Source organism: Penicillium lagena (genome assembly GCF_028827675.1).
Source record: "Penicillium lagena strain IBT 129212 chromosome Unknown utg000007l_segment0_segment0, whole genome shotgun sequence".
Lineage (NCBI taxonomy): Eukaryota > Fungi > Ascomycota > Eurotiomycetes > Eurotiales > Aspergillaceae > Penicillium > Penicillium lagena.
In genome coordinates, this window is record NW_026623228.1 from 1,398,415 (window position 1) to 1,422,931 (window position 24,517).

General features: G+C 52.6%; 8 protein-coding genes across 8 annotated transcripts; 2 read left to right on the forward strand and 6 right to left on the reverse strand.

The window, feature by feature from the left end:
- Positions 1-340: 340 nt before the first annotated feature.
- farA (CeGAL family transcription factor) lies at positions 341-3,682 on the reverse strand (the record flags this gene model as incomplete). Its single annotated transcript, XM_056982010.1, has 5 exons — positions 341-389; positions 447-2,145; positions 2,195-3,122; positions 3,360-3,384; positions 3,543-3,682. The coding sequence occupies 5 exons, from the start codon at positions 3,680-3,682 to the stop codon at positions 341-343; spliced, it is 2,841 nt and encodes a 946-aa protein (XP_056829846.1).
- A 1,305-nt stretch (positions 3,683-4,987) lies between these two features.
- Positions 4,988-10,128, reverse strand: N7510_010086 (mannose-ethanolamine phosphotransferase MCD4; the record flags this gene model as incomplete). The annotated part of the gene is made up of 7 exons (XM_056982011.1): positions 4,988-5,859; positions 5,907-6,151; positions 6,201-6,388; positions 6,443-8,398; positions 8,561-8,739; positions 8,790-9,215; positions 9,267-10,128. 7 exons carry the CDS (start codon positions 10,126-10,128, stop codon positions 4,988-4,990), a joined length of 4,728 nt encoding a protein of 1,575 aa, XP_056829847.1.
- Positions 10,129-10,367: 239 nt separating this feature from the next.
- Positions 10,368-11,689, forward strand: N7510_010087 (protein-degrading AAA family ATPase MSP1; the record flags this gene model as incomplete). The annotated part of the gene is made up of 2 exons (XM_056982012.1): positions 10,368-10,433; positions 10,487-11,689. The coding sequence occupies 2 exons, from the start codon at positions 10,368-10,370 to the stop codon at positions 11,687-11,689; spliced, it is 1,269 nt and encodes a 422-aa protein (XP_056829848.1).
- A 799-nt stretch (positions 11,690-12,488) lies between these two features.
- On the forward strand, positions 12,489-14,405 carry N7510_010088 (putative LysM domain protein; the record flags this gene model as incomplete). The annotated part of the gene is made up of 1 exon (XM_056982013.1): positions 12,489-14,405. The coding sequence occupies one exon, from the start codon at positions 12,489-12,491 to the stop codon at positions 14,403-14,405; it is 1,917 nt and encodes a 638-aa protein (XP_056829849.1).
- A 918-nt stretch (positions 14,406-15,323) lies between these two features.
- Positions 15,324-16,743, reverse strand: N7510_010089 (class III chitinase; the record flags this gene model as incomplete). Its single annotated transcript, XM_056982014.1, has 5 exons — positions 15,324-16,197; positions 16,249-16,367; positions 16,418-16,431; positions 16,509-16,574; positions 16,641-16,743. The coding sequence occupies 5 exons, from the start codon at positions 16,741-16,743 to the stop codon at positions 15,324-15,326; spliced, it is 1,176 nt and encodes a 391-aa protein (XP_056829850.1).
- Positions 16,744-18,975: 2,232 nt separating this feature from the next.
- N7510_010090 (uncharacterized protein) lies at positions 18,976-19,982 on the reverse strand (the record flags this gene model as incomplete). Its single annotated transcript, XM_056982015.1, has 3 exons — positions 18,976-19,408; positions 19,470-19,656; positions 19,784-19,982. 3 exons carry the CDS (start codon positions 19,980-19,982, stop codon positions 18,976-18,978), a joined length of 819 nt encoding a protein of 272 aa, XP_056829851.1.
- A 1,816-nt stretch (positions 19,983-21,798) lies between these two features.
- N7510_010091 (FKBP-type peptidyl-prolyl cis-trans isomerase) lies at positions 21,799-22,638 on the reverse strand (the record flags this gene model as incomplete). Its single annotated transcript, XM_056982016.1, has 6 exons — positions 21,799-21,841; positions 21,903-21,944; positions 22,097-22,117; positions 22,189-22,249; positions 22,360-22,427; positions 22,505-22,638. 6 exons carry the CDS (start codon positions 22,636-22,638, stop codon positions 21,799-21,801), a joined length of 369 nt encoding a protein of 122 aa, XP_056829852.1.
- A 542-nt stretch (positions 22,639-23,180) lies between these two features.
- On the reverse strand, positions 23,181-24,273 carry N7510_010092 (histidinol-phosphatase; the record flags this gene model as incomplete). Its single annotated transcript, XM_056982017.1, has 3 exons — positions 23,181-23,429; positions 23,511-24,086; positions 24,115-24,273. 3 exons carry the CDS (start codon positions 24,271-24,273, stop codon positions 23,181-23,183), a joined length of 984 nt encoding a protein of 327 aa, XP_056829853.1.
- Between the last annotated feature and the right edge of the window lie 244 nt (positions 24,274-24,517).

Sequence of the window (24,517 nt, forward strand, 5' to 3'; positions counted from 1 at the left end):
GTGATTGGCCGAGACCGGGCTGCAGCGATTTCGTCATCCGCTAGTCCGAATAGGGGTAGTCTCAGACATCAACCAACTACGCGTCCTCAAGTAGCGAATAGAAGAGAAGAATCATCAATCCATTTTGCCTTCCCAACACTAACGCAGCAGACACCACCGCAAAATCAATATCCACAGAACCAATTCGCACACGATAGCCAAAAACAAAAATACCAAAACGCCCCATCCTGTTCCACCATGTGTTTTGGGAAGCCCAGAAGAAAGATTTTATATACCGGCGGGAGTAGAGGATCGGATTAGGGTTCTGCTACAAAGAACGTTGTGCAATAACTGAGCGGACTCAAGCGGCCAGATCGCCAAAGCCGCCGTTGATGCCGAAGAATTGGAACCTGAAGCAAAAAAAGGTTAGCATGAATCAAACCGGTGGGAGCGAGAGGGGGACATACCAATCTTCCACGTTCAAGGTCGTCGGCGCAGTCGGCCCACTGCGTGAGCTGCTGCTCCAGTTGTCGTCCTGGCTGGCCGCGTCCAGCGCCGCGCCACTCAGGGTTCCGTCGAGGCTTTGCATCGGCCACTGCTGGCCCTCCAGGCCAAACATCTGCTGCGGCGCGCCCGTGGTCGGCATTCCCAGGCCGGCAGGAACACCAGACATCAGCTGCGGGCTACTCTGCGACACAGACATGCTGCGGGTAGGCACCTGCTGAGGCTGGGCGCCCATCATTGGCGGCCGCTGACCCATGTTCGGGGCTTGCATGTTCGTCGGAATTTGAAGCTGCGGGTCCACGGTCGTTGGGGGAGGCGGGGATGTAAGCTCTGGGAAGATGGCCGTGCCGTCCGGGAAGAGCTGGTCGGGCTGGAAATTCTCCCAGAGAGAGGGCGAGAGATTGGGGGATGTGCGAGTTACCAGGAAGAAATCGGGCGGAGTGGCGGGGAGAGAGAACTGGGCATTGAAGGGGGTGGTCGGACGAGTATTGCCGCGCGAGTTGGCTGGCCCTCCTCCCACAGGGTCCTGGGCCCCGCGGTGTGCGTTTGCGTTGGGAGACGTCTGGCCCAGGGGAGGTTGGTTGAGTTCCCGGGAGGGGGTGACGGCCGGAGTCTGAGGCCGAGAACGTTCGTACGAGACAGGAGGCGTGGGACCGCCGTTGGGCAGCCCAAGATCCATATCGTCGAACTTGCGCTTCGGCGGCTCTGACTGCTTCTTCGAGGAAGCGGCGTGATCATGCCGGGCTCGCTGGTGCCTCCTACCGGCAGCCTTCTGCAGGCGCTCTTCCAGGATTTTGTTGCCGAGAATAGACTCGAACAGTGTATTCACCATCTTCGCGACCAGCCACACCTTGGACACATCCTTGAGGGCATGCATGCAGACGTGGATCCTTTCCTGACAGGTTGCCACAATGGAGGGGACCGACGAACGCATCTGGTACACGTGCATGATCAGAGCCGAGAACAAGCTGTAGACAATGAATGCCGGGGCATATCTGATTTCCTGATGAGCCTGCAGGTTCTCGACAATGGATGTGATCATGCCCGCAGCCTGGAAAGCAATCGTGCGCGATGGATACGCCATTTCCTCCGTTCGGTAGCTACCAGGCGCCGACGAGGCGGGTGGCATGTGCGCCCGGTGCAGAAGACAGAGTGTGGTGTAGTAGTTAGAGTGCAGAAGAGCAGCCCAGAAATGGTGTTGGGAGCGTTGCCAACACACTTCCTTAGGACAGTTCTGCAGCCAGTCGGCCAACGCCATGTCCGAGTGGGTAAGATCCATAGCGTTCATACGGCGCGACTTGGATGCCACCGAATACTGTTGCGAGAGCACCAGACCCATGATCTCGCACAGCTTGACATACTGCAAGAAGAATTGCACGTGGACCGGGTCTGGTGGATATTCGGCCTTAATGTCGAGCTCATCTTCGATGAAATCATCCTCCGTCACCATCTCGACGTCCGAGTCGTCGGTATTGATCCCAATCGGCCGACCTAGCGCCACTGCCACGGATCTGTCGCGAGTGAAGAGTGCCCACCAGATTCTCTTCCAGAGTCTCTTGTCGGGCTTGCTCAGCTGGGAGGTCTCCACGCTGCGGTGCATGCCAGAGCCTTGAGCCACAACTATTGCGACTCGGGTCCAGTAGAACACGTTCTTGGTGACATCTACAACCAGTCAGTATCAAAATGGGTTCGGCCATCTAAAGAAGCTTACCCTCTGGTCCTTCCCAGTACCAACCCAGGAGCACCAACGCTTGCACAATGGTGACACGATCATCCTCATAGTTGGCATCATACAGGGCCTTGGCCCGCTTGTAGAAGGTCATCGCAGCCGGCGTTGTCGAGCCATTGGCATCCATGAGCTGCGGGTTGGTGCACACACGCGATCCGGCCAGCAGAATCGCCTGCAGCAAAAGCAGCGACGGCGGGTTTTTGGGGTCCCGGTACTGGCGCATGAACCGGCTGCGGTTGATGATGGGCACGACGGGGGCGACCCATTTGAAATAGGCATCGACCAGCTCGTCACACAGCGGCTTCGGCGGTAGAAGAAATGCACCACGCTGGTGGAGAATGTCAATCTCCAGATTATCCAAGTCTGTCAGACGCGCCCGCGATCCTCTGATATTCGGCGGCAATGGGTAGTGGACCACATCTGTCGTGCCGTGACGATCCTGGACCAGCAGCGACAAATTCGACGATTCACCCAGGTATGCCACGCGGCCGGCCTCTTTAATCGGGGCGCGCGCAAACTTGGGCTTCATGAATTGCGCATAGGCATTCTCTCCCGAGGCCTGCATGGCGGCCTCCGACTCAGTGAGAGAGGTGACGGGCATGCCGTCGACAGCCATCCGGTTGCTTCGGTATCCAAGCACCTCATCCTTCTCGTCTGAGTCTGTCGAGGTCCCCTGTTGGTCGTTGAACACGGCAGGCAAGTCGGAGCCGGCCGAGGGTCGGAAGTGAGCAACTGCCGCGTCGACCACGGACGATGCACTTTGGGGCGGACTGTCACCGTACTCACCGCCCTCTTTGCCCTTCGATTGACCTGTGTTCTTCTTGCGTTTCGGGGTGGGGATCTTGCACTCGATGGAGAAAGCGACGCAGTTGGTGCAGGGGACACCAAGGCTAGCGGCGTCACAGCGAACCTATTTCCCGCGACAGTCAGAACAAGCGACCGTATCAATTTTGTTCGGGGCTACTTACCTTGCGAGAATGGCATGTCTAAAACACAACAATAAAAAAAAAGTGGTCAGCTTGGTCACTGCTAAAACATAGTGTGCTTCTTGTTTGCGATAAGCAACGGAGCCGAGGTGCCGAGGCACCCTTCCCCCCAGCAGCACCAGATCGATCGCGTCTCGACCGTCGAAACAGAGGGGACGTACCTCGCACGCGCGTGATGCACGTTGTCTAGAGATTAGATAAATCGAGTCAGCATCCGATAAAATAGTGGAACATCCTAACGTCGCCGCAAAAATCTCCGTCACTGTGTTCTCCTCTTCGCGCCCGTAACCAGACCCCGCGACCGCATCGGCCCCCATCAAACACAGAAAGAGCGCATTGCTTACCTTCTGAAACTCATTTGTGAATTGTTCGGACCACCGCGCACGGTGATTCCGGATGTTCCTGTCGAGCCTGTGGCGCTGGGGGCAGGACTGCCGTGGGTGGCCGGGTATGATTCGGCGTGCGACTCCGTCGTAGTGCTCATGGCCGACTGCCCATGCACTGGATCGCCTTCCACTCGACTCTGTAGGGAGGGGCCGGAGGGCAGGGAGGGAGGGAGGGAGGGAGGAAGAGAACGTAGGTGGGAGTCGGGAGAGGAGGGGGCGGAGGGAAGTGGGAAGAGTATAAAGGAGGGACTGGGACTGGGGGGACGAAAGGGGATTTGTGTGGGAGGACGAGGATAGGCAGGGTCTGGGAATTGGGGATGGAGGGAGGGAGAGTGCGCTGGATGGAGCCTACTTGAGCGCCACTCAACTGGATGGGGGAAGAAAACGGACCGGAAGAGGAGGAAGAAGTGGAATGAATGGGAAGGGGAATATCAGAATGGATGGATGGTGAAGGGAAAATGAGAGTGGTGTGGCAATACGGGCGATCTGAGGTCATGGTGGAGATGAGGTGTAGAGTGGCTGGCACGACTAGGCAGTGATGATTTAGTAGTAGGCTCTAGATATAGACCATAGCCATGTTATTCTACTCTGTTTGGTTCCTGTCGTATAATAATAATAATAATAATATTGTTACTATTGTATAGACTACCTACTACATATGGATGTGTCGAGAACGGGGAAAGTCCACGTTCCTCACTGGGTTTCACCCCAGTCCACTCCACCGCCGTGGAAATACCACGCCCAGCCACTCATCAGCCTCTTCCTCCCCGGGTAAGGGGGGGGGGGAATCAATCCGATGAACATACCAACCACGGTAGGTAACACCAACGATACTAAATCATGGCCTAGAAAAATATAGTAACCTAACTAGGATGTAAGATTCCGGTTCTCGGCCATCTTAGTGAGACAATAGCGCCAGAGCCACTGTGTAGATCTATCTACTGCTCAGCCGGAGATCATGCGAGCCGATCACATCACTACTTCCAACAGTGAGAAGTCAGGGCTAGTTTTTGCGGGGGAACGGAAATAGGAAAACACGCGAAGGATGGATGCGGGCGTTTGCGGGGATGGTGGCAGGGGCTTCTAGTCAGTGCGCGTTATGACTGACTCGTCAGAAAGCGTCTATGGTTCTGGTGTCCAGAGAGTAAGGGCAGATCTTGTGATGCCGAGGTTCACCTGTTCCGCACAGCTTGGGCCAATCAGGTCGGTTCTGAATAAGCCCGCCGTCCATGCCAGGCACCGCCGTGTACGGCAGTGGATCCCCGCGGGACCATAGAAGTCAAAGAATGATTGGAGTCGGAGCAGTCTATTTATTCAACAACCATAATAGGAATACAGTACGTACAAGGATCACGCCCCCAATTAAAATCAAAACAATCCTGTGTCAAGTAAGTATGCAAGTATCACCCAGCCTTCTTCTTCGCTTTCGTCTTCACCTTCTTACTCCTCTCATTCCCGTTGGTCGGCGGACCTCCGCCTCCACCCTCATGCCCACAATCCACGGAACCCTCGACGGCACTCGCCACCTTCTCCCCTAGCTTGGAAGCAGAAGGGGGCCACTGGCCGAAGTCCACGCCGCTGACAAAGACCTCACTGAGGAACTCGAGGCCCGCGACGAAAGTGCACAGGAAGCTAGCGATGCAGAAGTGGCTGATCGTCATGCCGATATCCAGCCACGAGCCCTCGTCGCGCACCATGTAGAAGAAGTTGAGTGTCATCACGTCCGAGAGCGCCATCACCACCATGAATAGGGCGCTGGGTGCGACTTCTAGACGGCGGTTGAGGATCCCCAGATTGACGCTGATGATGGCGAAGGGAATCAGGATCTGGAGGATGAGGAGCGCGGCTTGGCTGAAGGGGTTAAAGACGGGGACTAGGCGGCGGACGCTGTCGAGGGAAAAGGTCGAGACGGAGGCGACGTTGCCGGTGCTGAAGAAGGCGGACTGTAGTAGGAAGAAAAAGAATAGGGCCACGCGGGTGTCGGAGAGGGTGAGGGCTCGGTAGTGGTATATTTGTCCCCCGACGGTGGCCGTCGCCGTGTCGGGTTTCTTGCTGCCCGAGACAGGCGTCGAACCGGCCGTGTGAACGTAGATGGCGTGTTCGAGGCGGACCCATGTTACGAGGGTCATGCAGAACACAAAGTAGAACAGGCCCTCGTAGGAGATGGCGAGGATGATGAAGGTTGGCGAGAATGTGAGGAAGATGACCATGAGACGGTGCAGGTAGTTGCTGTTGGGGTACAAGCGATGCAAGAAGGGCGATGCGAGGGAGGCCACTGCGCAATGTTAGATAGAACCCGAGACATGCAACTTCACAACTTACCCAAGACGAACCATCCTACCACCAAGTTTCCAAACGGCAAACCCTGGCGAGCCTGAAGAGAGAAGATAGTAGACCGGGTGACAACCAAGGCGAGCAGAATCATGCCGATCTGTGAGCCCATAATAATCCGCGCGCCCAGACTGCTGAGTGAAGCCTGCGATGAAGGGCCGCGATGGCCAATGATAGCATCCTCGAAAAGCAAATACAGCACGCCGGTGAAGAACATCAGAAATGCGCCATAGGTACTAGACAGCCAGTCAGCCAGGTATTCAACTGGTAGGTCAAGAAACCTACATGGCATCAACGTTCTCCATTTTGGTCACCGGGAGAAGAGTAAAAGTGGCCATCAAGCCACTGCCAACTGCCCATGTTGTCGACAGAAGCATGTGGCTGCGAACGAAGTTCATGCCATAGAAAGCAGGCCAGAAAGCGGCCAAGGTAAAGCAGACAGTGAAGATTTCCCGATGGAAATAGGATTGGACCTGGCGAGGAAAGAGTCAGAAGTTGCAGACATGAAAAAGAAGAGTGAGACATACGAGGGCCTCAAGGACAGCAAGGAATGCCAGCAACTGAAGTCCAAAAGTGAGGTAGCCCTTGAACGAACGGACATGACCGAGAACAATCTCCCGGCCGGCAGTCAAAGCCTTGCGGCGAGCGAAAACTTCTTCCCAGAAGTAGACGGGAAACACGCCGTAGAAGTAGTACCGCCATGAGGATCCCTGGTAGAGGAAGACAGAAAACAAGACCACCAGAATGGATGAGAAGAACATGGTGCTGGCCGTTGTCCGATTTGAGTCCGTGGCACCATGCAGGACGTGCAGGTCAATCACCGAAGTGAGAGCGTACGCGATCCAGCCCAAGTAGCCGAGAGACACGATGGTGCGCAAGAAGAGCCAATCGTACGTTTGTAGGTAACGCAGACCCTCGAGCGCGGTCACCAGCAGCTCCGAGGATAGAGCAATGGCCTCCTCATAAGCGCCATTGGTGATAAGTGCTTCAACTTTGGAGAGTCTTCCTTCGACAGAGGTTTCTTCATGCCCGGAAAGAGGCTCGAAGGGCACGTACCGAAGCACAGACTCACTCTTCTGCTCTTCCTTGACCCGATACATCTCTAGCACACCCCGCGTATTTGCAAGAGCGGCCATTGCTTTCTCCTGTGGGCTAGCATCAAGGTAGTCCAGGGGCAGTTGACCCACGGAATTCACAGGGTAGTCCAAACCAACCAGATATGCCATGAGAGCAGCCACATCGGCTTGTGCCACGTCATGGCGGAGGACATGGTCAAATCCCCAATCCGACGAGAACCCATCTTCGTGGCCAGTCACATCCGCGCCGTTGGTATTTTTGGGGCCCGCAACGCCAGATCCCCATACAACCAACGGCGTTCGGGTGTTGTCTGGATGCCCGTCTCCATGGCTGCCCTTGTCGCTCATCCCATGGTCCGCGGTGAAGACGAATGCTGTTTTGCCGTCTCCGTAGAAATCCTCTACCAATTTTGTAACCGATTGCACTCCCTTGTCGACGATCTTAATGTTGTGCAGGTATTCTTTGGAGTAAGGGCGGAAGGCATGGCCGGTGGTGTCCAATCCCAGCAAATGCAGGAAAAATACTAATTTGTCGTCGCGTAGCTTCCGATCCAACTCCGGGTCTGTCTTTGCAGACTCGAACAACCCGTGCACTTTGTCAAATACCCAGGTATCCAGGTGTGTCGCGTCCACGGTGAAATCCTCCGCCTCCTCGCTGTACGTCTCCGCGTCCACCCTGCCGGGTACCGCGCCTTCCTTGAACATGGGAAGGATATCCGGACTACCCCAGCTCCACGTGTGCCGACTCTGGTTAAACACGCTATCAAAGTTGACAGGGTTCAACTTCCACCCCGTTGTCACGGCCGAAACATCCTCGTACAGGCCCGCAATGAGCGCAACATGGCCGGGGCGAGATTCGGTGGGAACGCGAGTATGGGAGACGCCAAATGTACCATGTGAGAGCACCTGAGAGCGGATAAAGGGCGCCAGGCGGATCAATTGGTTACTGTCGCGATCAGTGGGTTCGGGGGACGGGTCCGGGAAGGCCTGGAAAGCCTTGTCGGCGCGCAGACCGTCGGCGACGAACAGGACGAGACGTCTGGCGGGGGCATCGGTACCGGCGGGTCTCTCGACACCGTAGGATCGCATGCCCCGAACAATGGGGCTCACGAAGTAGATGTCGAAGATGGAGTAGGTGTAGATCAAGTGGAAGACCACGGCGAGGGTTAGAAACCCAACGCGACCGAGACGCGCCATGATTTTGCTCCGCTCACAGGGGTTCCAAAGGAGTGCCGGGGTTTGAGAGTGAAAAGAGTGGACAGAATCCCCTGGATGGAACAAAAACAAGAAGTTGGGGACACTCTTTCGGGGAACTTGGGGGGACTTGGCGGTGAGCCAATCAGGCCGTGCCGATGGGGATTTTGCCAGGCACGAGTATAAAGCGAACAGGGGAGGAAGATTACCGGGCTATAGGACCAAAAAGAGGGATAGATTGAATATTTACAAGTAGAACAACAAGAGCGATATCCAAAAGAAAGGGAAAACTCCAAACACAACCACTCAAATCCCTATATAGCACCATACTTACTGCACTGAACTCGATCGTCGCTTGGTCAATGCATCCATTACTCTTGTGTAGAACTTGGACGCTTGCTGTCGATTGAACGTAATGTCTACCGTCAAGAAATCCGGTAGGATATCCACCATTTCACGGTCACGGTTAGGGTCCAAGAGAGGGAGATACTGGAACTCCGCAGTTTCATAGTCGGCCGCAGAGCCCATTGGAATGGCGAGTTTGAAATGCAGAGCTGCCAAAGGTTAGCAATTATACAGATCACAAAGACAGTAGGAAACTCACATCCGTTGACGCCGGTCTGAATACAATCATACAGGTGATCCGATTCGCGGGTTTTAACATCGCGGACGATCAACCCCGTGAGATCACTGTACAGATCCTCTTTGAGCTGCGCAACCTGTGCAGCTTCGGCAGTAGCGGCCAAATTTGCGCGATTGACTCCTCCACCTTTAATAGCACTGCCGGGAGCTTTTGCAGCGCTCTCGAGACTCGCGGCTGTGTTTCGCGCAGCTGCGAGCTTTGTTCCGAGCGTTTTGATCTCAGATTGTGCGGAAGAAAGCTGATTACGCGCCTCGTCGGCCTGTGCCTGGAGTCGTGCCATCTCAGTATCGCGGTCTTTTAATTGTTTTTGGAAACTGCGGCTCTGTTGCCCGAGAGCTCGCTGCGCCTCCAACTCCGATTTCAGTGAAGCAATCAATGCATTCGACGCTAGCAAGTCTCTTAGCTTCGCTCCATAACTTGTTACTTGAATGAACATACCTGTAGTGACATTTTCACATTGCTTCCGCAACTTCTCCATATTGGAATTTGCCTCGACAATGCCAATTTCGCGAAGGTTGCGGTATTTGATCTCCAAAGCATCATGCTTCTTCGTGAGTTCACCCAATCTCCGTCGCAAATCGGGATCCCCGGCGTTGGGCTCGGACTCCATGCCCAGCTTGCGCTTACGAGGAGAGGAATCTTGCGAGTTTCGCAAGGCGGTAATTCGAGCACGAGCGTTCTTGGTCACATAGCGACTGGCACTGGGTGGATCTGGGAAAACTGTCTCGTCCACCCCATCTTCTGTATCATACTCCTCATCCTCCCGCTGCGACTCGGGCACTTCAGGCTTGGCGATCTGCCGCCGTGTTCCACGGGGTTCGACCAGTGCCTGGGAGGTTCCACCGGATGCGATTTTTCGCGTGCCGGTAGGTGTGAATTCGAATTCACCGTCGGTCTGCATTTGCTTTGTCGGGCTCGTTGTTGTTGTCGCGCTGGTCGTGCGAGGGCGTCCTCTGCCACGCGTCGCCGCAGCTTTGCCAGCTTTTGTAGTCCTTGTCTCCGTCCGGGCAGCAGGATCCTCATTTTCTTGTTCATAGTCGTCGGCGCCGTCGGCTCCCACCGACACTGCGCGACTACCCCTTGGCCTTCCTCGTTTAGCGGGCTGTTTGGTTGCTGTTGGCGCGGCTTTGGGGTCGGGCTCTGGCGCGTCCTCATGCGAGATGCGTGGTCGACCGCGACGCTTCTTGGCGGGTGGTTCGTGGTTGGGAGGAGGGTTCTCACTTTCGGTCAATTGGATCATGTCGTCGTCGTCCGAGCCGACGAGTCCCGAAATCTTGGAGGGCGCTTTCCGCTTTGGCATGGTGGGGGATGGATAAGAATGATGCGATGAAAGGGAGATACCTAATTGAACTATGGGATCAAACACGCGCGAAACAAACCACAACAAAAGACAAACCCGCGTCATGGGGCATGTGATCTCCAGCCACAAACGCCACACTTGCCCCGAGGCCCAACCAAGTATCTCAACGTACACTCTCTCTCTGTCTCTCTCTATCTCTTGACCAACCCCCTAATCCCCTACCATTACTTTTTATCGCTATGGCTTCAGGGGGCGGTCGCCGATGGCAACAGTTCCTGCAGGAGCTGGTCATGATTGCCGGCACAGTGAGTGGCCTTCCATGCACTACTAATCATGGCCCAGAACTGACAGTCTCCAGTCGGCCTCTGCATACTTCCTTATTCGCTACCTCCTGTCGCGCGTTGATTTCGATCCAGAGAGCCAGAAGAAAGAGGAGCAAAAGCGGAAGTCTGCTGCTATCCTACGCAGATTAGATGGCGGAGATGAATCGGACGGCGACTCGCCGCGGAGAGGAGGGACAAAACGGGGAGGACGCCGACAACGTCGCGGGGAGCTCTCACTCACTCAATATGAACATGCGATCGCTATGGACGTTGTCGCTCCGGAAGATATCGCCGTCTCTTTCGAAGACATTGGAGGGCTCGACGACATCATCGACGAATTAAAGGAGTCGGTCATCTACCCGTTGACCATGCCGCACTTGTACACCTCTACATCATCTCTTCTCACCGCGCCTTCGGGCGTGTTGCTCTATGGTCCGCCGGGATGCGGCAAGACCATGCTGGCTAAAGCCCTCGCCCACGAGAGCGGAGCCTGTTTCATCAACTTGCATATCTCAACGTTGACGGAGAAGTGGTACGGAGATTCCAACAAGCTTGTCAATGCAGTATTCTCTCTTGCGCGCAAACTCCAGCCCTCCATTGTCTTCATTGACGAAATCGACGCGGTGCTCGGGACTCGGAGAAGTGGCGAGCACGAGGCCAGCGGGATGGTCAAGGCAGAGTTCATGACGCACTGGGACGGTCTGACGTCCGCCAACTCTATGGGAGAGCCGCAGCGCATTGTCGTTCTCGGCGCAACCAACCGCATCCAGGATATCGACGAGGCCATCCTCCGACGAATGCCCAAGAAGTTCCCGGTCACCCTCCCTCCGGCGCCGCAGCGACTTCGCATTCTCAGCCTGATCCTCAAGGACACCAAGGTCGATCGGGACAATTTTGATCTGCACTATCTGGTCAAGACAATGGCCGGTATGTCTGGTAGCGACATCAAAGAAGCGTGTCGCGATGCCGCCATGGTCCCTGTGCGGGAACTCATTCGCCAGAAGAAAGCTAGTGGCGCGCAAATGACAGCAGTTGATCCTCAAGAAGTGCGCGGTCTTCGCACAGAGGACTTTTTTGGTCGCGCTGGTGGTATCAAAGTCATACCGCAGCCTCGGCCGGCCGCAGCCAAAGTGGTGGCCAACGACGCGGATAAGGAAGAGAAGGAATGGAGCACCGAGGATGAAACATCCTCTGAAGCCGACGCGCGACCTGCAGTGATGGCTGAGCCCCCAGAGTGACTTGTATAGTTTTTTTGATGTTATCGTTGTGGCAATTCGCCGCGCGATGAGGGAAGGCGTTGGATCTTGGACATGTCGGATTGATACGGGGGCCAATACCGGGGTCTTGTTGCTTGTGTTGCGCGATCATTGTCTATAGAATTGTCGACGGATTTGTTGTATATTGTACCCATTTAAATAATAAATTTGCGGCGCATACACACGTTAAGGTGTCACCGTGTAGGGGAGGTACCGGTACCTGTCGCTCGTATAATACCCTAGCCAACGTCATGTACCGCTACTTACTCGCCGCCCGCCGATCATCCACCAGCCCGACCGAACAAGCGTCTCTCCTTCATTACTTCGTTTCTTACCCTTCTGGTTCGTTCCTGTACAGAGTCTGCCACCAACAACCCGGTTGGTGTTCCGCCATTCTTTCCTTTCCTCGTCCTCCGTTCTCCGTGCTGCTTGTTCCAGGGTGGGTCGCCTCATCACTCCTGGACAACCTCCTCCCCGGCCCGTCCCATCACATCATCCCCAGAGGTGGCTCATTGGTGACCCGCCTCGTACGAAACGAAGTGGCAGTTGTGCTATAAAGTACTCACCTCCAGGGTCCCGGCTTCGTGCATGATTGCGCCTTGGCCTCTGTGTTGCTCGCGCCGTAAGGCCACGAATGCGCCTCTGAGGGTGGATGACGAATGGGTCTCTTTTAGGAGACCACTGATGGCAATCAGTGCCTTGGCGACGCACAACTGGTCTTTAAGGGAGCAGAAGAACCATCGCCCTTGAAGCAAGGCTTCTATCAGCCTCACGGATAGGAATGAGTCCCCCCAACACCTTTGCCAATGCTTCCCCGAGCTCCAATCCCGTCAGTGCAAGCGCCAGCACCCGCACGTCCACCTCCGAGGTCCGGTCGCGTCAACGCCGCTTCGTCTCGTTGATGGATGGAGATGATAGTACCAGTAACAGCAATATCTCCTACAACAATGATCTGCAACAACTCTCCTCTGCCATTCCGGAAATTGGGGCCACGAGATCCAGCGGTGCCACTCCCTCGCCCTTGTCGTCCCGTGGTGTTTCGCCCCTACCCATGATACGCCCCTCCCGCGCCACCGAGTCGTTCAATCGCGGCTTCCGCAGCGAAAACACATCTGCTTGGAACACATCGCCAAAACAGTCATCCTCGCGCGGGGCGGTGGATTTCTTGGACTCGTCATGGTCGTCCCTCCAGAACATGGCCTCTTCCGTATTAGGGGGCGACATGGGACGAATAACACCAAATAGCGCCGCCCAGGGACTTTCACGGAGGAAACCATCGAGGCCAGATATATACTTTAACGCGCCGAGATCAAGCAGTTCTACATGGGGTCCCTCGGGGCGTTCAACTCCGGAAATCGGAGCGGGTACGAAGGAAGAACGACAAGCAATGGTGCAGGCGAAGAAGCGCGAGGCTCTTTTGCTTGCTGACACCGGTCCAACCTCGAGCCGCGATCTTAGGCATAAACGAAGGATTTCCGAAGACTTTCCAGATCAGGCGCCCGACCCAGAACAAGACGATGAGGCATTGGCATACGTTCACAATGTACAAGCAATTGACAGCATCACGGGCGTGACGATCAAATATGGCTGTCAAGCTGCGGTCTTCCGGAAGGCGAACGGTTTCTGGCCAAATGATGACATCCAAAGCCGAAATACGGTTCTTTTGCCCGTCGACGCATGCACAGTGAAAGGCCGACCTGTTCAACCCAGGGACAGTGTGAATCTTTTGGACGAGTCGTCTGGCGATCCACTTGAAGACACCAAAGACAGCTCTATTGTCCCGCTACCATCACCTTCTCCCGCACGAACAACCTTCTCTCGCACATCTGAGTCGGAACGAAATCGGACCTGGAAACATGAGTCCTGGGTACAAATAGATGGGTTTCCTGCACCGGTGGAGATTGGTCGTGTTCCTCGCAGGTCATTAGGATTCTTTCCTCGCACGCGGCGAAAATCGACCCCCTACACAGACATTGAGCCATCTGGCTCTTCTCGACAAAGCCCCCGACTTCCCTCCTCTCCTGGATTACCGCGATCTTCAGTAGGCAAGCTGCCCGGGACTCAACCCCGCGACGAGCAACCAAAGCCAACAGGCCCCTCATATCCTACCCGTCCACGCCATCTCCGCCAGCGCAGCAGCATCCAGCTCACTGGTACGGGAGTGGGCACTCTTGATCGCACTTCAACTGTCCCAGGGCCTGCTTTGGACGGTCTAAGCCGGTTTTTCGCACAACATATGCCAACCTTAGCTCCACCTCCACCACCCGCCAACGTCCGAAGATCCTCCTTCGAGTCTGCATCAACAGTGACCTCCACAACATCGACCGGCCTAGAGAACATCGGCGGCGCCTTCGAAGGCTGGGTCCGAAAAGTCACCACACGCGCCAAAGCCGGGATCACGGAGCTGCAACAAGGATCACCGAACCAGCGAGCGTACGATCGAGGCCGCCAAACAGGCATTGGAGGACCTGGCGATCTGATCGAGCTAGACGACACTTGCTCCTTGGATGGCCGGAACTCCCCGGCCTCCTTTGCCCACGTCCCAACATCCGATCTGCAGGGCGGTGCCTCCTTGTCCTCGTCTTTCCGCTTCGCCAGTCCCTCCGTGTCTGCGACGAGCAGGTCTCGCGCAACAGCGGGCCTTGGAGGTGGAGTTGGGCCGAATTCGCATACCTCCGAGCGTCTGAAAGACGACTGATCGACTAACTGACTGATGTGTCTGATTTGCCATCTGCAACTTCTTACATAATATAGTCTTCCGTCTCGTCTGTGGATTGGATTGCAACGGGTGTTCACGATTTGCATTTTCATTTCTTCTTCTTCGTCTTCTTCTCCCCCTCCTTCCCCTTCTCCTTTGTCTTTCTTCTCTCATCCCCGAGACCCTTTCATGAGCGAGCTTTGTCTTTTTTCTTCTACATTTCTTTTCTTCTTCGCACCGACTTTCCGGACAGGAAAGAGTATCGGACTCAGTCGCGTGCACATGGCCGATCTGGACAGATTGATGCGCTCTGCAACCCGCGGCCGATTTGATACGATAGGAGATTTGTTGGATGGATGGATGAGTGGAAGGTTGGCTTGTGTGTATGTCAAGATAATAATAAAGATGTTGTGGCAGGATCTTATTTATGTCTTGTTCGTGGCCGGCATCGTCCCCGAAGTCGTTTCGTTTCGGGCATGCATCGCGGATGTACAAGTCTGGCGGCCTGTGTCCCGTAACATCGAATTCCACAATATAGTTGCTAGCTATGGAGAGTTGAACTGTGCGTGGCCTGTGCATTAAAAAACCGTAGTATTCCATCAACCAGAGCGCCCATGACATTTCCACGGTCAAAAGGTAATTGGGCATAATGATTTCGCAGTACAAAAAGTATTAGCAGCCTAAGTCATCTCCTGCCTACCCTTTGGTGCTTCTGCCGGGACAGTTCGGGGGCGGCGAGAGGACGCGCGCAGTGAAGTACGTTACTCTGACTCCGGGAATGTGAAATAGAAGAGTATTTACAGTTGTTTCTCATATGTACAAAAGAGTCCTGTGATAACAAATTGTGGAAATTGGGCCTCCTGCATGACAATTTGTGCTTTAGGGTTGACAAAACCTTAGGACCAGCCAAGATTCTCATTACTGGCAAGAAGACCAGTATGCACCACCGGCGACGCAAGTGTACGGGGGCTGGCACTGGGTAGAACCGGTATATCCCTGGCCGCCACACTGGCCCCACTGAGGAACAAGGCTCCCAGTAGGATTGGAGCCGGAGCTCGACGTTGTTGTAGTTTTCAATGTAGTTGTAGTTGTAGTTGTAGGAGGAGGGCTGGAAGCACTGAGGTCACTGACAACCTGGTCGAGGAAACCGCTATTGGCGTAGAGTTGCGACATATCCCACATCATGACCCCTCCAAAGCTACTATATTGCTTAGAATAAGCAATAGCAGCCGCGAGCTGAGATCCACTTGCATAGCCAGCACCAGCAGCGCCAGTGTTAGCTGGAATGCCTAGAAGGACCTTCACGTTGGGATTTGGGCTGCTCTTGGCCCAAGTATCCCACACATCAAAATTGAAATCATTCTGAGTAGTAGATCCCGTCTGGAAGTTAGATACTTCGCACCAATTGTTATAGAATTGCACCATGACAAAATCGAAAGCAACGGCGTCAAGAGTCGTGCCATCAGCAGAATCGGGAAAGACGCACTGGGGTGCAGCAGACAGATAATACTGCTTCCCACTAGCGGCATCCATTAAGCTGCGAAGCTCGGCGCCAAATGCCGGGAGATTATTGACTGTTGACTCGAAATCGAAATCAAAGCCATCGACGACAGCTTCTCCAAAAGGACGGTCGACAGCGACGCCAGTCTGGGGGCCGAACATATTCCAAACTGACTGCGCCGCATTTTGAGCGTCAGTTGTGGTAGACCATCCCCCCTGAGTATACGTAGAGCCTCCAAGTGACAGAAGGATCGTCTTGCCGTAGGTGTTCTGGCAGGTCTCAATATCATCCCTAAGCGGCAATTAGAAACGTAAGAGTGGCGAATCGGATTGATTGACCTACGCAATCTGAGTACAATTGAGGAGATTTGGGTTGTCAGCAAATGCGGTGCAGTTGTTTCCAGCATTGGCAAAGTTCGTAATAGGAGGAGTGATGCCGTCCATGAATGCAAGGGGGATAACCTAGCAAACCTGTTAGTTTTAGTAGCATGTAACCGTAGATCCATACTCACATCGATATCAGTATCTGAAAGTAAGCAAGATTCCCCAGGTTAGCTTATACTTTCGTCTAATATGGATATTATGGGCTTCATGAAGACCTACTGGAGCAGTAATAGGCGAGATTCTGTTGAGCAAGCGAACCGCTACCCTGATCGTACGAGTTTTGTCCTAATTGCCGAACATGTCAGCTCTATCTCTTACCGAATCAGCTCACGTGTAGGAGCCTGCTCTTACCCCAGTATACTGCAACGTTTGAAGATGAGCTAGGATTAAATCCAGCGCGAACAAAGGGGGCCAGGGCCAAGGCTGAGCCCAAAATGCTCAATGAGAGGGCCATTGGAGAGATAGATTGAACAATGACGCGCCGCAGACAGTGTAGAAGTGAAGGGATGTGAGAAGAAGCTTTGGTGTTGCTGTTGATGATGATGATGGTATGTGATCTTCAAGGGTTAAGAATGCTTATATATGCTCCAACCGGGGAATGCTAGCAGGAACAAGTAACATCCCGAGGTGACCTGCCCTGGAGGTAGAGTAACATGAACGAACCCAGAAAAGCTCAGGAGTTTGTGATGTGTGACGTTGGAATCCTCTAGCACCTCGTCGTTCAAGTGAATCTGTAAGCAATTGAGCAGATAAAAAGCCAAGGAGCATCCATGCTTTCACAGACGATGTTACTATACGCTCAAGGGCCAGGGTAGCAATTGCCATTTCCCAGATAAGGATCGCAACGTTGAGTTGCCGGCGACATGCAATACTCGAATGTTATGCGCCACTCGAAATGATATGCAACATCCAAATGGCAGGGGAAGAAACGAACCGAGGTCAACTGACGCTTAATATCTGACATTAAGGGGAGTTTAGTCTGTGGGAGAATTTTAATCCATATGGAGTAGACCAATAGAAAGCCGTTGCGTTCATGCAAGTGTGCAGTAGATCCAGTCATTAGGGTGGCATTTTAGGATGAAACTTAGCTACATTTGGTGGCTGAAGAGATCGGGGCATACAGTCACTCTGCTATGTAGTAATAATGCTACCAATTATACTTCAGCTTTTGGAGGCTACATCACCCCCTGAACCGAGATTGCAGGACTATCTTCAATTTCTTGTATTCTTCTGGCAATGTGGTCTCATCTCATATCTTATCTTAGGTCAAGTAGTTGATTCTGTCCTTTTGGTGTTGCACCTACAACTCCATACTTGCAGCAGAGCTGGACTTCATTATTTCAAGGCTAGATTCCTGGTCCAAATCTCAGCCAGTCAACAGGACACTGTAGCCGCCCGGACATCGAGTGGCGTTGGGCCGTAACTCGTCAACCCCGCTCCACCGAACATCACCCCTTGTCTATATCATTCCCGTGAGAACACCACGGCCAATCTAACCACAAATAGCAGCGTCCAGTCGCATCAATTCGGCTTTCTCCTTGGTAGTATTTGAAAATGTCGGAAATCCCCCAAAACGGAGGTAGGCTGGGAGAACAGCAAAATCTATTAATCACCTAGCGCACAATCCGTCTTACTGAACCGTTTCATGCTAATGGTGGTGGTGGTAATAGCCTTCTCGGCCTTCTTTCTTCTCTATAAGGCTTCTGCAGCTGGAGAATGTCTCCGTATGTAGTGTATATCTTCTATGTACTATGACCTGCGCCTCGTACGGAGTCGCGATTCTCTAGGCTCGATTCGACTCGGAACCGCCAAGACTCACGTTCTAGTTCTAGCAACCCAGAGACCCAGAACCGCGGATCCAACTCTAAGAGTCTTAGAGCCGAACCTTAGGTCCCAGACCAGATACACAAGTAGGTCAAAGATACAAGCATCCCAGTCGCGTGATCCAACGCAGCGCAGGTCATCACCGTTGCAACGTCATCCACAAGATGGAATAACGAGGTAAGTACTGTCAAGCATTATACAGTTAATTAATAATTTTATTAGGTTTTCACCATTCAATGGCTTCAGCATTTTGGTCAGTAGACAGGTATGCAGAACCTGGCTTCTATAGCGCGGGTATTATCGATTTCTCTTCATGGATGGTCACAAGGGGTGTATGTCACCCCCCCTCCCCAAATGTATCCCTGCTTAGTTAGATATTTGAATTAAGAGCCATTTATCAGAAGCACCAAGTCAGGCAGTGACAATACCATGCCACAAGAGATTCAGCGTGTGACATGATGGAATGCAATGGCAACCAGTCATCATACATGCAGTGTGCGGTGCGCTCAGATGGAAACAGTCAGATGCGCGGATTAGTAGGAGCTTGGAAGCGTAATAGGCACAATGATGAATGATTTGTATATCATGAGCTATGTATAGAGGATTAATTTATGCAGAAGAAGTGGTCAAGTAGGTCTGTAGGCCTTCCCAAGTGATGATAATAATGACTGAAAACTGTATGGCAACAGTTTCAGGTTCAGTTATGTTTGCGCAGCGATCAAGATCCGGTCTCATGGCGTGTTAACGCGCGCGTGGTTGAATGGCTCTTTTTTTCGTCATCTCTAGGCTTCCTGCCCCAGACCCGTCGCCTAGAATTCTTCATCAGCGACCGACAACTCTCCAAAGAACCCATAGAATGAACTCACGCATATTCATAGCCATGAATGTGGGGATCCTTTAGCTGCGCCCGAACTTCAGCCAGATACACTTGTACCTCCTCCGGGCTCCATGGAGAAGGTGCCCCAAATGTAGTGAGCAACCACATTGCATAGCCTTCCATGCCAGTCATCCAGTGGTGGTAGTTGAGCTTGCCAACCTCCTTGAGCACCTTGTCTCTTGGCCAAACTCCAATAGGTACTTTGTAAACCTGTTCGTGGATATCAATAAACCCGGCATTCTCAATACTGGCTCGCATCGTTTCCTGAACTGTCAAAGGGCGGCCAGCTCGCTCGGAGCAGCCGATGAAGGTCTCGCCCCATTTTGCGAGGACGGTATCCTCTTGTAGGGTATCGTCATCACTCTTCACTCGAATGTCGAATTCCATTTGTTCAATCCAGCCACCAGGCTCAAGATTGCTAGAAAGATATTAGCTTTACATGCATAAGTGTGTACGTTATTTGAGAGAGGTGGACTGACTCATAGCACTGCTGGTACAACTTAGCCCATCCTTTATTGTCGAAAGATCCGAGCATATGGCGCAAATAAACAAAGTCAAACTGCCTGTCCCACGTCCATTCTTGAACGAGGTCATCCACCTCAAATATACAATTCGGGGGCACCCAGGTAGCAGGAGGGGGAAACAGATCCACACCACGAACAATGGCTAATTGATTTCAATGAGCGAATGAATAGCGTCATAAAGATGTGGAGCGCTCACCAGATGGGTACATATCTGCGACGTCACTAAATACAAATCAGCGATATCCTTGGGTAGGGTGCGCGGGAATTACATGGCCCAGTTTCCTTTGCCAGTCCCGACATCGAGAATATGCTAAATTCGTCATTGGTATACTGTTGTATCAAGGACACAAGTATAATTCTCACTTTTGGGGAACTGCCAATAGGAGCTCGGTGTAGTAAATTAGGCTGGTAGTAGTCTAGCAGGAGACATACTAAGTGGCTTTGTTTGAATAATTTAAAATCAGCCATCTTTGGACCAGGGAAGTTTAGAAAAAGGCGCCTATCTATTACCCGGTCTCATAGGCTTCGAATTGCTGGTCATCGGACGGACTCCTATAAGCGATTTTTAGCTTTTTTGATTCTCAATGTGAATGCGTAGGGTTCTCACCAGTAGTCCTCTGACTTCAATGCCTGGTAACTGCTCGTCAAATTAGTCCGTCTATATATCCTCAATTTAATAATGATAACTCACGTTCGACCATATTGTAAGCGACCCCTGGCGATTTCTGAAATGACAGATGTAGTATCCCTGGTTCATTTGGTGAGCGAAATTATCATTGATAACACCCCTCGGGGCGGGTTTACCCACGACTGCCAATCAGAGTCTTCTAGGCTGTCGTAATCAGTATCCTGTCGGTCGAGGTGAGAAAAACTTTTTCGGATAAAGGCACATGAAAATTCCTCACCACGTCAATATGGCCCGAAGCCATGCTTTCAAGTTGTCTTGAGCAGACTGCTGGCAAAGCCTGTCCAGGAGGTCTCGGGAGTTCCTGAGTCGGGAGTAGCGGGGAAGTGGAAAAGCCGAACTCCTTTTTGGTAAGCGAGTTGTAGTTGCCGAGCGCGGTTTAGGACTGGCCTCTACTCTGTCGGGGGCGAAAAAAATTATGAGAAAAATGCCTAGAATTCAATGAAAGGATTCATTTAGCCAGATCCGTCGTTTTCTTCGTGCCTCTCGAATTGTGCACAAGAACATCTCCCAGAAAACATCATTATGCTGCAATCGGAGCCGCACGATAGGGACTCCCTTGCTAGTAGGATTACAACGCTTTCGGTTTGACGAGAGTCAAACGAAGATGACAGGCGATAATATATGAGAGACGAATCTATATCGCCGTCCCCAACGTCTACTACCAGTTCTTCTCCTCTCGTACATTCTCATGGTGGTCACTAATTAGCCCTTTACTAGCTAGTTTACTACGTATCGCCTACAATAAATATAGTGACAAGAACCGCTTTTTCTCCCTCCTCCAATAAGCCCCTGAATGTGGATCCGAAATTCTAGGGTAAATAGATTGGGAGTTCACTTACGCTTCACCGGCCGAATTCTTCTTTGCGTCACCATTGTGGCTGCTACTCGACAGTCTTGAGTATGAGCTAGATTATATGAGCATCATCTACAAATATTTCAAAGGTGCTAGTTCAACGTGAAGAAATTCTCCTCTCCTCCAGTCTGGCAAACTGGAAAAGACCCTTTCTGGACCGTGGAGCGGGGAGTTTTCTGTTGGATATGCAGCGCGAAAGAATCGTTATTTTCGACGCTATTAACCGACAAAATATCGATCATCGTTGCCTTGGGCTCGCTGGGACGCGAAGGGAGCACATGAGAAGAATTGAGCCGTTTGACGGAAAGTATATCGGGTCGATGGAATCTCTTGTAGAACATATGGGAAGGGGCATGCCGTGAGGTCCTAATCAGCAATAGGTGCTATAAATCACAGACGACCTTCACCCACCGGTGAGATAGCTCGTTTGGGTTTATGACGGCGCTTATGGTGCTTAAAATCGAAACCGAGATGGTTTGATAAACATCGATTACCTCGTCGACTCAAGCATACACGTACGCATCCGCACGAAAGTTATAGTAAGATAAATGGTGCGACGACCTTTTTTCTTTAATTTCATTTTGATCCAGCGCTGGCCGGTATTCAACATAGACAGAAAAAAGAGAGAGAGAGAGAGTATCTGAAACCACTTCTTAGTCCTTTCGGTAGCCATGAGAGAAACTCTCATGCGATAACGATAGAGGACCGAGACAGAGAATGACAACTCCATTCCATCGACGAATCTAGGAGGCGGTCTTGCCCTTGATCGAGACGAGCTCGACGTCGCTGCGGAACGTCAGTCCACCCGTTCATTCCGTTTGTGGTCCTCGGGGAAAAAAGGACTTACAAGACCAGGCGGGAGTTTGCGGGGATCAAGCCGGGGAAGCCGCTGGATGGATATAGTCAGCGATCTGTATTTCTTTCTTATCATGTCCATGTCCTCCTCGATGAATAACGATGCGTGCTGAAAGTTTCAGTCGTCTTGCGGTGGGGTAGTGGATGGATGGAGGTGGAAATCGAGGCGACTAATGAATCACGTACCGGTCGCCATAGCCGTAGTCACTGTAAAAGAAGAAGCTGTCAGCCATTTCCTGCTGCATATTCCATTTCGCGAAATGTAGGCCCGCACTCACCTGCTAATGTTCAGAATAGCGCGCTCGCCCAGACTCATGGTCGGCACGCCCTCGTCCCAACCTAGCAAACGAAACCATGTCAGCGACGTCGCCTTATACTCCACACTCAATAAAACGACTTCACTGCATCACAAAATGCGGAAAGGGGTGGGCAGAAAGGCAAAACCGTACCCTTGATGAGTCTGCCGACACCGATGGGGGAGGCGAGGGGAGAGCCGCGGTCCCGGGAGCTGTCGAACCTAGATATCACATAAAGAGTTAAATATACACTGCGCATAATCCAGACAAAATGCAAGAGAAGCGAGGGAGGACGTACTTGGTGCCCATGTAATGGTTGTCGGCCTTGCTCTGGTCATACAGACAGCCCGTGTAGTGGATAGCGACATTGTCGCCCTTCTTGGGGAAATCGACGCCGTTGCCGGGCTTGAGAATAGTCTTTTCGACACCCATTGTGATGATTGATGGAATGAATTGAAGCGAAACGAAGGTGGAGGGGAATTGGATTGGATTGTGAGTGTGGGAAGGAGAGAGAAGGAAAAAGAAGAGGGAGAGAAAAGGCGAAGCCGCGGGGCGGTAAATATGCTGAAGTGGGGGTCAGTCACGACGTAATAGTAATAACCCACCACCTTTTCACTGAACTAACTATACGGTAGGAACAACACAATATGACGCCTCCCGTGCGCCGGGTTGCGTGCGAATAGAGGTGGATTCATACTCGTCGTGACTAAAACTCTTACTCCACCTCGCTCTGCGCCAGTTGAAATCCGGGGCCGAACTCCCCCACTGTGACCTGATCGGCGGCGGGAATGCAGGTGTGAATTGATGACGGTCAGGGCCGCTTGATCACTAGAAATCACGATTTTTAATTTGTTCGCAGCTTCGACGCCACTGCGGGGAGAGTGTGGCGAAGGAGATGGGGATCGGCAGGTTCCCTTTCGGGGAATTGGAGAAGCAGTCTATTCTTCTGTATACTTCATAGTAGTTATTACACTCTATCTCTGTGAACTCTTCCAAAATGCCATATCCTTCAACTCGTCAATCGAAACAGATGCCGTCTGCGTGCGAGGAAATCGGGCATCAACCGTGGCTGCGGTGGATGGCTCCGCCAATGTCAGATAATGCAACGACGAGATACCCGCTTTGTCGAGGAAGTCCAGCACGCGGTGGAAATTCAAGCCGACCTGATCAACGCCGTGGCTATCGTCCGAGAGACAAAATCGGCCACCACGCGCCACAAATTCCTGCCATTCGAATGTTAACGAAACCCCAAGACAAGAAAAGCAAAAAAAGTACTCCAAAGGAAGGAACGAAACAAAACTCACCCTACAGATCTCAGCCTTGGGGTACGGCTCACTCATCCCCTTCCGGATCGCAGCCGAGTTCAACTCAACGAGTCCACCATACTCAGCAATGAAATCCAAATTCCGCAGAATCCGGCTCCAAACCCCCGGAAAGGACTTAAAGCTGCGCTCCATATCATCGCTTTTCAAGCGAATCAGATCAAAATGCCCTACAACGGGCGGCCGCAGCTTGCGTAGCATATCAAACTGGGCGTCGAAGTAGTCTTCAAACAGGCGCTCGTCCGTACCCCCGGCCTGCTGCCGCGCCTGCTCGTACATGGGTCTGTCGTAGTCAATTGGCACGGTGTGCGTGTGATGCACGGAGCCGATAAAGAATTCAAAGGGGAGTTTGGAAAGGGACTGTGAGATGAGGGTCTCCGAGGAGGGCCGGATCCAGTCGCTTTCGAAGCCAATGACGAGCTGGATCTGGGAGGCGTATTTTGTACGCAGGCGCACTGCTTCAGTCCAGTAGGCTGCTTCGTTGGATGAGTGCCATGATTCTGTGTTACCAGCCTCGATCTTGGGTTTGTTGTTAATCATGCCTGAGATGGAAATGTTCTGGAGTGGGTGGCGTTGGTGGGCGTACCTCTTCTGGGTAGAAATCTTCTTTGCCGCGGGGCATATGTTCGGTTAAGCAGAAGGTGTGCATCTTTTGGGCAATGGCTGTCTGGATCATCTCCTCCATGGAGTTCTGAGCGTGTCCCGGGCAGAACTGGCCCGAATGGCTATGGTGTGAGAATGGCATGGCGGGTGTGAGGTCTGTGAGGGGTGTTAGCAATGGATAAGCAAGCGTAGTAGGTGCTGTCTGGTGGGGGGGCAGAGCATATAGCGTCCTGGTATACACCAAAATTCATAACGTACCCAATCTGCTTGTCTATAAGAGTCTTGACGTGGATGGCGCTATGCAATGAGGTTGATAATCGGAGTTATGGCAGAAAAGCGATAAGGAAGAATCGGGGTCCGATATGAGCCCGGCGGGACGGACGAGG